Here is a 14,579-nt window from a genome sequence, read left to right as displayed (position 1 = left end):
TGTATGTTCAGAAAATATCTTTTGTGCAAAATATGTTTTACTACTGTTCACAGGTTTAGGGTTGGAAAGATTTTAAATAAGTGCATAATAAATTGAATACATCCTTGTTGAATAATTTTTTTTTTTTATCTTACTGACCCCAAACGTTTGAACGGTATTATTATCTATATTAAAAATCAAGCATTTTTGGTGTCTCATGCAATGCACGGAATTTAGCTTTCAGTGAGGACAGACATATTACGCTGTGTGTGGCATTAAACAGGATGCGATATCAATCTAAACAGGACAAGGCGGAAATACGTCAAATAAATGACATTTAGACATTTTACATGTTCTGTTGGTCAGTGACATTAATAGAGTTATCTATTACATATATTAATAACAGGCGTATATTTATGTTGGCCACGCTTTGTAAATTTATCCACTGTTATGTCCCTAGAAAGAATTAGTCAATGGGTTAAAACAAATTTTCCCATCTTTGGTAATAGTTTTCTGGAATGTCACACATTCTAAGTCATCCTGTTCTAAAATGGAACCTCTTATGTGAGTGATGTCACACAGTTTCTTGAATGTGTCCTGAATTATAGAATGTGTCTTTCATTCTTAAAGGGATAGTTCACCCAAAAATGAAAAATCTGTCATCATTATTCCCCCTGAAGTTGTACCAAACCTGTATGAGTTTTTTTTTCTTCTGTTCACAAAAGATATTTTGTAGAACTTGGGCAACCAAACAAGCACAAGGCCCTATTGACTCCCATATAAAATACTATGGAAGTCAATGGGGCCTATCAACAGTTTGGTTACCAACATTCTTCAAATTATCTTCTTTTGTGTTCAACAGAAGAAATAAATTCAGACAGAATTTTAATTTTTGGGTGAACTATCCCTTTAAATCTAATGCACTACTGTTGTTGGGAAAACCAACTAAACACAGGTGAAAGATAAAACGGTTTAATTTAGCTCAAAAACACTGTTGGTTAAAGACCGTAATACTCAGTTGAAGGCCGTCTCGTCACGTGTTTCCAGCTGGACTGTACATTTAGATACACCTGATCATTTACAAAAAACATCTCGTATCAAAAATAACAAAATACAAACTGTGTTGCCATCTGAATCTGAGCCAATAATGGCTTTCAGATTGCTACAAATTATACAAAATGTAAGAATGAACGCTCTCCAAACATTAAAAACCCAGGTAGCTGTGCATTCGTGTGATGTTAACACGTGTTTCTAATGTGACTGATAAGTCAATGTATTATTAGCGAGAGTATGTCGATGAATGTCTGTTTTAAACATTATGAACAATCTTTGTCTCCGTCTAGTAATTGAACCTTTAATCTAATACTGAGATTGTCAAGAAAAATGTCTTAAAATCTGCCGTTCTTCCTTAATGTGTAATTATATATAATGACCTCAAATACAAAGGCTAAATGTGCAGTGGAGTGTCGACCAGCTGGACTTTTCAAAATTATTTTTCAAAAATAAGACCTCTTTTATCATAGAAGCAGATTGGAAGTGCATACAAGATATGATCAATTGTAGATATAGGTGCTTTGAAGTATGCGTCCATGTTCTAGTGTGTTGTGTCCAGCACTAGAGTGTCTGTCAGATTGATAGTCCACTATCTCAGCAGCTTAAGCGCTCCACACAGCTCTCAAATTCCAGCTGCGGTCTCACAAGTGCCAGTCAAGCTTGCTGAAAGACGTTTTAGTGCCTGTTTCCTTGTAACATGAGTCTACAACAGGGCATTGTGAATGACCGGCTCTTTGGCGTTCGTCTTCTTTTCGAGCAGCTGAGAAGCCCAGGTCAGCTCTGGCTGAAGTCAGCAAAGCCCTTGTTCCCAGAGAACGGTTCCTGCGGGAGAGGAAAGAAGTATTGTTGTGGCAGGAGGAACCCAGAGCTTTGCAGGGTCTGGTGGTGCAGCTGTAACTGGCTGTGACCGTGTGTGTGCTGGAGAGAGTTACTGGCCTGTAGGCCCTGCTGGGAGGTGTAAGGTGGTGGAGGCAGTAAGGGCTGCGTCGGGGTCACGGACACAGGAGTGGACGCTGAGGAGGACGAGACCATCAGGAGCTGCTGTTGCGAACACTGCCCCAGCGTGTCGGCCCGGCCCAGGGAGAAGCGGCGGACTGAACTCCCCCCTCCCGCTGAGCTGGAGCTGGTGGTGGCCGTGCTGGACTGGCGGGACGGCGTGCGCAGGCTGGGAGGAGCCGTGGTGAAGATCATGGGGATGGTTTCGCCCTGACTGCGCAGCGAGAAGCGGATCGGCTGCTGGGTGGGTTGCTTGGGTCGCAGGCAGGTGCAGCAGTACACGGCCACTAGAGAACCCACCACTACAAACGCCACGAAGATGGAGCCCACCATCAGAAAGGGCACGTAGATGGGCTCTGGAAGAGAGAAACGGCACCGGTTTAAAGGACACTTAATATTCAGTCAAATTAACAACTTTACTGCACTGACAAAACTTGAATAATGACAACATGTATAGCGGAATCGAATTTATTATACATAATTGATTAACACTGCAGCGTTGCCACTGTTTCTGAACTGAATTGAATCAACATTACACTAATACGAAGTATACAACACCATAGAAATCAATTTGACTTTACTTTGAATTTAGTTAATTGTCATTACAGTCTTATAAATTATGGTTTCACAAATTTTATTTTTAAATTCCTTTTTATTGAACGTGTGATATTTGTTTAAAATGTCACCTATTGCTTGTTACTAAATGAAAGGTTTATTTAATAGTGATACGGTATTACTTTTAAAAGCACCGATAATAATTGCAGAGTAATTACCAATGTTGAGCTAAATCAAGATAAAAAATTTCTTCATGTAAAGGGAATCTTTTTACAGCTTAATATATTTTCTATTTATTCACATTAACTGTCTTTTCAATATCTTAATTGGCAGAAACTTCGTTTTAAATATTCAAAGCACATGTTTGCTCTGGGTTATGGCTTTAAAACCCACTCAAATTAGTTTGTGTAGTTAAAGTCAGTGTAAACTGAATGTTTAATCCTATTAAGACAGCTGGGCTGCAGGACTCAGTCACCAACATAATATTGCCTACTGATCTCCGCTACGTAATACAGTTGACAGGTCTAAAAGATCTAAATCATTAATGAAGCCTTTATCAAAATATGATTTGATGTAACAATATTTAGTTTCTTCATGAATGTTATTAGATATGTGGTTGTAATTTATACATTTATTCTTAAAACACTGCAAACATTTCAGCCAACTAAATAAACGTGAGTTTAATTGCTGTCTTGGGCACATCTGTGATTTTAATAAAAAATGTATAAGTAACACCCTGCAGTGCTTGCACTTTTCAACCACTTTGAATTGAATAAGAAATCAAGAAAATCTGGCAACTTCTAAAACTGAGTAAAAACTTACAAATTATTGTAACAAAATACAATGATGAGAATATTTTCTCCATGCAGTGGTTGTGTAGAGAAGAGTGCATGTGTGTCAGGTTAACCTATGCTCTGCTCAAATAAGTCTGTCAAACATTAAAGTGCTGGCATATGAAATCCCTTTATGGCTGTTAGTATTTTATCTGAGTAAAACATTGTGTAATCCATTCTTCATTCTTAAGACCCAAAATATCACAAATCCTGTTATGACATTCTGTAATGTGATAATTTTGGTGGCAACAAGTAAACTATTATAAGTAATTCAACCAGACTTCATTACGGATTAATTTTATATCCCTGTTCCAAACTAGAAAAGTAGCCTTTTTTATTATTAAAAAAAAACCCTTTTTGTTTTACAATTTTTTTTTTAAAAGTTAATAGTTAGAGGATAAAACTACTTTCAGTACTCTTTTTTTTTTCTAAATGAGAAACTTAATAGTAGACCTATGTTGGTTCAGTTTAGTTGGCTGAATCATAGACATAACGACGATTAATTTTTTTTATTATTAAAACTGATTATTTTACAGCTATTTATTGAGTTTATCTGGGCCTTACGGGCAGCATATTGCGTGTCGTTCTCCACTTCTCTGTCGTTCGTGCAGATTCCCTGATCGAGACGCGCGTCCGGGGCCGCGCAGCAGTAGCGCAGCGAGCAGCTCCCGCAGCACACCGTCGCGTCCGCCGTATCAAAGTCCTCCGGACACTGAAAGCCCTCATGGTAATTCCCACTGCTGTCTAGCCAGCCATGACAGTACTCTCCCCGGGCATCAGATATCCGCAGATTCCATGTCAAATACCCCAAGACTAGGCAATTCAGCAGGCGCACCATACCGGCAAGATGCGCTTTAATTTGCCAGTTCCTCTCGAACAGAGCGCGCCCGATAAACTGACGTTTTGGGGTTAAGCGAGCTTTAAACGAACTAGCAATGATTTGGGAAAAAACTCCATCAGCTCATAAGATTTAAATCAGTCACTGCGATTAAATCCAATGATTGTTGTCCAAATCCATTAGTGGGAATCATCCAGCTCCGCTCTTAGATTGTTTTAAAATAGACTAGCCTATCACTTCCAGAAATTCCATGATTCTATCCGCATTTTATCCGCTCCCGCTGTCTACTGACATTTTAGTCTCGTTAACTTTTCATCGAATAGGCCTACTTTTGATACAAAATGTGGATGTAAAACAATGAACTGTCACCTAGGCTATACGTTATTTATCAATGACTGGTAAAAACAATTGCCTGTCTAGCAGTTCTTCACCGAGAAGCTGAGACTGCTCAGAGACGCGCGCGTCTGCTCTGAAGGACTTTTCAAATGTGCTGCTATCGTAAGTTTGTTTTAGACTCGCACCCGCTCCGTTTCTGTGACGCGCGCGCAGTTGGCTGGCCGGGCGCGCGCTTGGTCTCTGCGTCCTGTTGCCCGGGGAGCGCAAGAGGGACAGAAGTTTCTTTTTTTCCATTGTCTTAAGATGTTTTTAGCTTAGAGTCTTTTAAATTAAAATTGTTTCAAATTTGGCAAGTATATTTTTGGTTTCATTTATTTATGTTTGAATTCACATAATTATAGGTTATTATTCGCTCAGTCGTTTGGAAAGCGGTGATCATAACGTTTTGCTGTTAAATTCATAAATGTCATGTTGTCGCCCTCTTCTGGCCATTGTTGTCTTTTGTATTTTCTGAAAAGAAATATTCTTTTTTCTTCTTCTTTTTTTTTACAGTATCCCTCTCTATGGGCTTAAATTGTCATTATTTTTACACATAGCCTTGCGTATATATACACGTATAGTCTATACACTATCATAAATATTTTGAAGAATGCCGGTAACCAAACAGTTAATGTGCCCTATTGACTTCCATAGTATTTTTTATACTATGGATATGGAAGTCCCATCAAATCAAATGTTTGTTGGTTTCACCCATATTCTTCAAAATATCATCTTTTGTGTTCAGCGAAAGAAAGAAAAATCATACAGGTTTGAAACAACTTGTAGGTGAGTAAATGATGATAGAATAGCCTACCTTTAAAGACCAGACGGAGTTGCCTATAATTCCATTCTCACACTCGCTTGATGTTCATGCTGCCCGATATCAGGATACAGCACGTCATCTCTATACAAGTAATTAATTTAGACTAATTCTGGCCAGTTAGTATATGTATTGGCTAATATTATACCGCTGCAAACGAAAATAGTTCTTCCAACAAAGTATCAAGCTTTAGGTATCGCCAAGTTACGCATATCCTACTAAAAAGTGGAACGGACTAACAGCGGTTTCCCTTTCCTGCTCAAAGCGCTCTGTACTCACTTGGCTCCAGTCCAGCTCCACTTCGGCTTTTCCATTTCTCGCTCCTGGCACACTAGTAAGAAACCAGCTCCAGAAAGGCCTACTCCGACTTTCAAAAGATTCAGAAAACTGTTCCCCATTTGCTTCTACCCAGAACTGGAGAAATGACGGCCCGCTTCTGAAAAGCATCTCGGGCAATTACAGTTGAAAAAAATATTTTATTGGATTTATTTATTTCACAGCACAACATAGGACATGTAGCCTACTTTAAATTAAATTGCATTTAAATACATGTTTTGGTTTTCTTATTAATGTATTTACCCATTATTTATGACCTTGTAAATGCGGAGCTTAATATTAAGTTTAGCCTATTGCTTATTGCTTTTAAATTTGTATTTCCAATTGGCTCTGATAAGTCCTAAAGTTATTTTTGTTTTCACCTGTCAGTTCAGCCCTAAAAACAACAACAACAACAATAACAAACAAAGCATATAGCCTACCCCTAGTAGACAACATGGCTATGCGAAACAACATGGAGGGGATCTTGCACACCTCTTTATATCATCTTGCACCTCTCTTTCGACGCTCCACTGATGGGAGCGCGAGTCACATAGCCTACACACACACACCGAGTGGCGAGGCGTATTCCCCTGTTGGTAGAATAAAGCCAGCGCGTGCTGTTACCGCCAGGGGATTGGAGCAATGACTTGTCAGTAAAGTCACCCACCCTCTGAGTATCTCAGACAGAGTTAGAAGTGTTTGAGACACAGAGCAAGGCGGCGAGACACTGTAATAACTGATTTAACCAGACCGGGACAGAACGACACTCAAGTCCGAGGGAGATGGAGGAGGAGATGCTACCAGCAGACGAAGGTCTCTCTGCGCCCAAAATCTGCAGGCAGCAGCAGCAACAGAGGAGCCCGTACAGCTCACTCAAGACCTTTCAGAGCAAGCGCGCGGCGGGCAAGGCGAGATATGACAGACCCACAATGGTGGACATCCCGCAGCTCGTAGAGCATCCTCATCACCTCAGTCATCATCAGCAGTATTCACAGCGGGCGCCGCTTCCTCAAGCCTGCCTCTCCATCAGCAGCAGTCAGCAGCACCGTCTCCCCAGCGAAGTCAGGCCCAGCAGCAGCAGAGTTGCGACATCCAGCGCGGCGGCATCAGCGGGGAGCGCCGCGGCATCATTCGGCAGCCAGAGGAGGGTCGCCGGCCAGGAGTCGGGCAGATACCCGGCGGGTCGCGCCGAGCTCAGCCACCAATCTCCAGACTGCACCTATGGAATAAGCTCGGGTAAGTGAACAAGTTTGCCTAAGAAACTTTTATCCATGAATGCATCACGAAGCTGCAACTTCGAACAACCGAATGGGAAAGGGAAGTGTATATTTTCCTTCAAATGGCAATTATTTTTAAACGCATCGCACGCGATTACATGGATATTTTTAGACCCACGCCCAAATTATGCGACTTAATCAAGCATTGTCGGCATGCTTAATTTCACATCAGTGAAAACAGCACACGACTGAAAACAGTGGCTTAACAATTTCATAATACCCCTGCACTAACATGTTCTGTATTTGTCATAGCCTACACTTTGAGATGACATTCTGAGTCTTCTGTATATTTAACAAAATGTTGTTGTATATCTTTATATCACTAACACAAGTGGTTGACACCTGCTTGCTTGGGTAATTCCTTATCTCAAAAATAGAGCATGAGTATGAAGAGTTGTTGAGTTTTACAATAAAATGTAAACACTGGTCTCATGATCATAGAGATGAGCAATAATACACATGAAAATCTCATCAAGTACTGTTAGATTTTTTTACATGCTGCATTAAGATTCTCCCTGCATGCATTTGTGGAGAGTGTCTTGTTTTTCTCACCAACTTAATTGAGTTACCTAAACTTGTCAACTTCAGTAATTGTTTTTTTTTTCTTTTCGTTTTTTTCATGTGATTGTTGTTACCAGAGATTGTTTTCATTCATTAGAGCCTCAGGCCTTCACAAATTGAGAAGTTGTCATTATCTGACAGCAGAGTTCCTCAGAGTCTGTGCAAACATTCAGCTGATCTATTTTTTTCAATACAAGTTATTAAATTACATATGGAAAGGTTTAAGATCAACAGTGAACATTTTTTGTCTATTAATGTAGTGTTTAGCATGCATTGTGAAATTCACCTTGACATCAGTAAAAGGGTTTCAGGCTGTTAAATGCATATAAATATTAAATGCACTTGTTGGAGACACAGTGTTTCCAATCCAGATCAGAGTTCATAGTATAAAAAGTGCTTTCTAATTTCATACCAAGCCCTTTTGGTTTATTGTTATGGAATATCCACTGCGAAAATAATACATGGGGGATTTTTTGGCCAATCAGACAATGCTAATGGTTTCGTCTTTCTAGCTCTGGGGAAAGGAGTCGTATAGACACCCAAGGACACAGCTCTGAGATCAGTGCAATAATCCAAATTGCATTTAAAAGCTCCTCCAAAGGGATTGTGATTAAAACAAATGTGGCTCATAAATTTGGCTCTGCGGCACATGTTGTGTTTAATGAAATTTCATGAGCCTCACTCTGCATGGCATAACAGAGGAAGAAAGAGAGGGAGGGAGAGAGGGGTAGAGAAAGGGAAAAAAAGGGAACGAGGGAGCGAGAAAGATAGAGGAGAATGATATCAAATCCATCTTGCTGGGGGTAAACAGTTGCGGCGCATGTTAATAAATGGCCACATCTGCTTAAGCCTGATAGACACATCCAGGCGACGCTGGAGCCCGTCAGTCATACGGCTGCCACAGCGACTGCATGAGCTGATAATTGTCTGCCCTGTGTCTTTGTGTGAGGGTGGCAAATTCATAATCATCCTCTTAAGATTCTGCATCTGGGCGCGGCCAAAAGGCTGTGGGGAGACAGAGTAATTGTATGCGGATGGTTGGTCAGCATTTTCCTTTTATTAATCTCTCTGCTTCTTCTCATCATATCTAGAGGATTTGGAAGAAATGAATAGTGTTTATTAGAACAGTGACACCATGTAAATGAGATGTGTGTGTGCAGATTCACAGTGTCCTTATCTTTATCTCCTAAATTTGTAGGCATGCGGAGCCTAGTTGCATATTTAAAGATAAAAATGATGGAAAGTGCAAATGGAGGACAAGAAGGACATAACAAAAAAGACTAAATAGATCATAGATCATAAAGATACTGTGCAAGGCGCTGTGGTGAGGTTGGGCTAAATTGAAATATTAAATGGTTTTGTAAATTAATAGACTATTAGTTAAATCTTTGTTGTGGAAAAAAACAGAAGTACAAAAAAAATGAGGAAGTAGCATTAAAAGGATATTATCATATTCATATTATTTTCTTTCTTCCTAAGAGCACCAAAGAAGAATATTACTAGAATATATGATAATTTTGCCCTGAAAAAAAACCTGTGGTCAGCATTGTATAAAAGTTATGCACTTCTTTTTTTCTTTAACAGACTTTATGCATGTTTTGAAATGCACTATAGTTTGATTTATGGTTAAACTATTTCTGTTAATATGAAAAATGAGAAGAAATCTGATGCTAACTTATGTGTAATTTCGATCTCTCCACAGAAAACCGGCTCATATTGGATGCTTTTGCCCAGCAGTGCAGTCGAGTGCTCAGCCTCCTCAACAGCAACGGACGGCTCCTTGAGCCCCAGCCTTCCCTGGCCCCTCCATCCTCTTCCATCTCCACTCTCATAAAACAGGAGGACAGCTGCCTGTCTCCCGGAGAGAGGCTCGCTTCTAAGCCCAGGTCGGAGGACTCATCTCTGGAGAACCCAGGTGAGGAGACCCAACGGGGCAACCTCTGGAACCAGCAGCAGACTTCCGCTTTCCTCCGGATTTTCACAGAGTCGCTTCAGAACTACCTTCTATCCGGACCCCAGTCATCGGACAGTGAACGGGGTCGCGCAGTAGACGCTGAGCCGGTAGCATCAGGTTCCCCCAGGCAGAACATAGGTGGCTGGACTTCACCAGCACCGTCTGAGTCCTACGGACACCCTTCATCCACACTGCCTGAGGAAGACGAGGAGGAGGAAAGTTGTTGTCCACGCTGTATGGAGCTGGAACAGGAAGTTCTTAGTCTACAGCAGGACAATGAGGAACTGAGACACAAACTGGACAACATACCAGGTATTAAACTTTATTTGATGATTTAGTTTTATTTCAGTCCTGATATTAGACACAGAATCCACTACAAGATTTGATATTTATAATATTTTTGTAAAAAAAAATGTTCACTAAATTATTACTACTATCCTAAGCTACTTTTAAAGGTGCATAATGTAACATGGTAAATATTTATTGCATTTGCTGGAGACACAGTAGAGTTAGCAACTATATTTCCTTAAATATTTAATTTTTATAATTTAAATAATAACAATAATAAAACAACATTTTTATTATATCAGTCATATTAAATGGAGGAACACGTTTTCCTTTTTTGTCCTTAGCTGTTTACATTCCTGGCTTTAGCAATGGAAAGATTTTCTGTTTCGGATGCCATTGTAAAAATACCCTTTTCACAATATATTTGTCACCTATGATTCATTTATCCACTACTGAAAGTGTCCAAAAAGGGTTATCGAGACAATGATGTCCTACTCTCATAATTTCCACTATGAAGGGGGAAACCCCAGCTTTTTCTAAGCCATGGATGGTATCAAAGTGAGTAGTATGGTTTCATTAATTTCATAGTTGAACTATTAATTTTTTAGGTAAAAAACTTTAATTAAAAAAAAATGACACCTTTAACAGTTCATTGTATTTGGCTTATGTGCAACAGCTCAGCTTGGTTTGTTTAAATAAAACTAAAAGTTCATCAACCAACATTTTTTTGCTGTTTTTGCCTTCAACAGCTCCTTGCCAGAATGTTTTGGACTTTTTTAAGACTGTTCTTCAGCACTACAACCAATTTGTGCATCCCCAGTCCGAAGAGCAGCTTACTGAGGTGAGCCTGACAGAAAATTAAAATAGTCTGTAAAAAATCGTCAGAAAAAACCACAGTGACACAAGTTTATGAAAGAAACTGTTACCATGGAACATGAACTGAAACTGTCATTCAAATTAAGGTCTAATCTGGGGTTATGGAAATATCACTTTGACCAACTGTTACATAAAACTAAAAGCAACAGAATCTTTTAGCATTCCAGTAAAGTTTCAAATCTTATTGAATGTGCTTGTTTTTTTTAGGTACAATATTTAGTGCAGTGTCTGTTTAAATGTTGATGCATTAAATCGCATTAAAGATTAAAGACAGCATTAAAGAATTTTTCCCGTCTGTAATCTATAATCTTATAATCACTGTCTTTTCTAAATAGGGCAGTAAACAGCTTCTGGGGAACTATCCTCTCTTCATCACCAATAAGCAGTGGGACGAGGCAGTCAACTCCTCAAAAAAAGATGGCCGGCGGCTCCTGCGTTACCTTATCCGGTTTGTGTTCACCACAGATGAGCTGAAATACTCGTGCGGTCTCGGGAAGAGGAAACGTTCGGTACACACAGGGGATACGGGACCGGAGAGACGGCCTCTTAACCCGGTCAAGGTCACTTGTCTCAGAGGTAGTGAGCTAAAAGTATTTTTAGAGTGTGTTCACACTTGGCAGGTTTGGTTGGTTTTAAAACGTACTCTGGTGTGATTGTTCTGTTAGTGCGGTTCATTTGATTGAACGCTGTCAACCGAACATTGGTGTGCACCAAACAAGCTGAAAACGTGGGTCTTGGTCGGCTTCGGCTTATAAAACAATGTGAACACAACACAGACCAAAAACATCTAAATGAACCAAAAACTGGATGTGATGTCACATGATGTGACCCTCAAAGCTCAAGCATACCTGTTTATTCCTGTCATAGTCACGATGTTGCCCATTACTGTTGGAAGTTGGAACCACATCTTCTTTCAGCAGATCCTTGTTTGTGTGTGTAATGGAGGAATTCCTGCCACTGTTTTGACACACTTTACACATTTGTAAGATGTTCGTTAGTTCTCAGCTGGTAAAAATACCATCAAATGTGTGCACATACAATGACCGCATTTAGCCCAGATCACAGCATTGTATTGGATGTTCTGTAAATTCTGTAACAAAATATACATCATGTAAGCAGGGTTTTTAGTTTTGTTTGTATCATTAGGTTCGATGTTTAAAATGACAGTGTGAATGCTAAACGAACCAGGACTTAGTGTATAATTTTCTTTTTTTTGGTCCGGACCAAAAAGAACCTAGAGAGCCGAACTACAAGTGTGAACACACCTTTACCCTTTTTTGATTTTAGTATTTGGGAGGCATTTATTTGAATCAGATTATCAATGCGATAATTATTCAAACTTAATTTAAAATCTCACATGTTCTGTCTATCTCCCTCATCCATCTCTGTCCCACGGCATTCCCTCTCTCAGAGTTTATCCGGATGCACTGTGCTTCTAATCCTGACTGGTGGATGCCCTCTGAGGAGCAGATAAACAAAGTCTTCAGTGATGCAGTGGGGCACGCGCGGCAGGGCCGGGCTGTGGGCACTTTCCTGGGCAGTGGGAGCAGCAGCAGTGGTAGTTTATACATGGAGAGCTATGACGGGCAGCTCTCTCAGGATGATCTCTATCTTAAGGGCACACAGAATGGCCTGGGGGACTAAAGAAGAGACATGCATCCAATGTTTTCAGCACTCAAATCATGGATCAAGGTGAGGAGTGAGCCCTACTGTCAGTCCGGATCAGCTCACACAGAGATTGCAGCACTTACATGATGTTAACGGGGTTTTTGGATGAATGTAATCCTTATTTCTTCCTGTCAATACATTCCAGGGAGTTCACACCTACCCAGTGAATTATGTGGGATTCTTCCATGCTTTATTGTTCAACTCTGTGTTAAATGGTTAGTAGTGACTAGGCAGCGGAGTTGGTTGAATTCTTCAAAATATCAGGTTTGTTATTTGCAAATTTGTTCCATTGAATATGATTAAGAATATTATCCTCTATAGCAACATGAATGTATCCGTTTCACTCCATTCTTGTGTCAGATTGGTCAGATGTTCATTATGATGTTCTGTTATTCTGTCTGATAAGGTTGAATTTAAAGTACTGCCCCCTATTCTATCATCATATGATGTTGAATAATCTGTGATGTTTATAAAAAAAAAACTGTGATGTCGCAAAAATCAGTTTCTTAGTGGCTGCAGGATGAAATTACTCAATTTGTCCTCTGGCTTTAAAGGTCCAACAAGGAGCCGATGCTGTTCGTTATTTGTGTTGCTGCTAGTTCGTCAAGCACCACAAAGATCATGTTTAAAGGATCAACCCGACATCATTTATTTTACCACACTATAATATTCTCTGCGACTGCATAGAAACTACATGAAATGCCTTAAAAAGAGACACCATCTACCACTAAGAACTACAAATACTGCCAATTCAGACTTTTGATAATCTGTTGGTGTTCATGTTACATTAGTGGCCTCTGGCTGTTTGGGTTTTCAAACAAAAGAAAAATGGGTTTGAAAACAGACCATCTTTCTTTAATGCCTTAGACAAAGTTTCTGTCTCTGAAAATGTTTATACGTCCAGGTCATTGTGTAATGTCTGGTAGAATTCAGTCAAATGTCATTTAACTACATTTTGAATTCATTCTCCATGGCATTTCATCAGATATCAGATGATTGGGAATGTCCAGCATTTAAACCTGTTCACACATCATCAAAACTCGTGATCATTGAGGGAGTTTCTTATCTGAAGATCTGTGGTCTTGTTCATCTGTTACTAATGGCTACTGAATCACAGTACAAGTTCACATGTTCATGTTCATGTTTCATCTTCATGCCAGCGATTCACATACATTAAACAGCTGATAAAGAGATGTGTCAGATTGGTATAAAGTCTTCAAAATGTTACTACCAAGTTGCTGTTGCCTTTGACTACCAGACATACAAAAGCTTCTGTTGTTGTGAAATGTAGCCTGTTGTGATTGTACAAATCCATGGTGATTGGAAATTGTTAGTCTTCTAGTCTATTCAAAGAACGTGTCAACACTGTGAACCCCACCAAAAGTGATGAGACTGTTTCCCCCCCTACTTATTAATGATATTTTCTTTTCAAACAGATGCATTTATGTAATGTGAACAAAAATGAAAAAAGACAATGAAACAAAAAACGTATTCAGACAATGCCATCTGTGTTGTTATTCAATAGTAGTTACTCTATTAATTCCAGACATTGAACAAAAGATGGCAGTAGACAACAGTAAAGCCATTGCAACGTTTCTTTGTGAAACCAATTCAAAGGCTGTCAAATTCACTCCAGTGTGGATAATTGCAGATGTCTGCAGGATGAGCATGCGTACAATTTATCAAATCATTCAGAAGATGTAGCGTATTATTCATGATAAAAAAAGATTGCAAAATTAGGTTCAAAATGAAAAGTGCCTCTAAAACCCTATAAAACCACCCAGCTGACAAGATAGACAAGCTACGAGAGAGCAAACCATTTTATGCTGGTTTAAACTCTTGTTGTTTTGAACATGTTTTATTCACCATCCACTGATTGTAAATTAGGCTAAGTCCAATTATCTTTTCAACTATAGTATGTTGTGTAATGCAGGCATTTCCAGGCATTGCGTAATATGTGGCTGAAACGAGATTACGTTCTGCCAAGGGGAAAAAATTCCAATTTTCATCATGGGACAGTTTAGCAGAGATAGCATCAAACAACCCCACCCCTACACAGTGACCCATCATCACTGTCCTGCACGAGTTATGGACTTGAAAAGGTTTATTAACAGAGTGGCTGCATCTGAAATCGCATACTTACCTACTATAGTAGGCGAAAAACAGTATGTGGCTAAAGTAGTATGTC

The 14,579-nt window shown here is 39.6% G+C and overlaps 2 protein-coding genes across 4 annotated transcripts; one reads left to right on the top strand and one right to left on the bottom strand.

Annotated features, from left to right (window-relative positions):
• Window positions 1-935: 935 nt before the first annotated feature.
• On the bottom strand, window positions 936-4,919 carry shisa3 (shisa family member 3). Of its 2 annotated transcripts, none has more exons than XM_077247788.1 (2): window positions 4,686-4,919; window positions 936-2,384 (listed from the first exon to the last, which is right to left on the bottom strand). In XM_077247788.1, exons 1-2 carry the CDS (start codon window positions 4,882-4,884, stop codon window positions 1,807-1,809), a joined length of 777 nt encoding a protein of 258 aa, XP_077103903.1. In that variant the 5' UTR covers window positions 4,885-4,919; the 3' UTR covers window positions 936-1,806. The 2 variants fall into 2 exon arrangements, with proteins under 2 accessions (XP_077103903.1, XP_077103902.1); XM_077247787.1 differs by having other exon boundaries at window positions 3,981-4,801.
• A 1,494-nt stretch (window positions 4,920-6,413) lies between these two features.
• bend4 (BEN domain containing 4) lies at window positions 6,414-13,891 on the top strand. Of its 2 annotated transcripts, XM_077247785.1 has the most exons (6): window positions 6,414-7,003; window positions 9,308-9,871; window positions 10,597-10,688; window positions 11,059-11,299; window positions 12,135-12,415; window positions 12,537-12,611. In XM_077247785.1, the coding sequence occupies exons 1-5, from the start codon at window positions 6,550-6,552 to the stop codon at window positions 12,365-12,367; spliced, it is 1,584 nt and encodes a 527-aa protein (XP_077103900.1). In that variant the 5' UTR covers window positions 6,414-6,549; the 3' UTR covers window positions 12,368-12,415; window positions 12,537-12,611. The 2 variants fall into 2 exon arrangements, with proteins under 2 accessions (XP_077103900.1, XP_077103899.1); XM_077247784.1 differs by having other exon boundaries at window positions 12,135-13,891.
• Window positions 13,892-14,579: the final 688 nt, after the last annotated feature.

This window comes from Siphateles boraxobius, unplaced genomic scaffold (assembly GCF_051911475.1).
Source record: "Siphateles boraxobius isolate OS27281-9 unplaced genomic scaffold, OSU_SipBor_1 3, whole genome shotgun sequence".
NCBI lineage: Eukaryota > Metazoa > Chordata > Actinopteri > Cypriniformes > Leuciscidae > Siphateles > Siphateles boraxobius.
The sequence above is the reverse complement of the archived record's forward strand: the minus strand, read 5'-3'. Positions and strand labels throughout refer to the sequence as shown.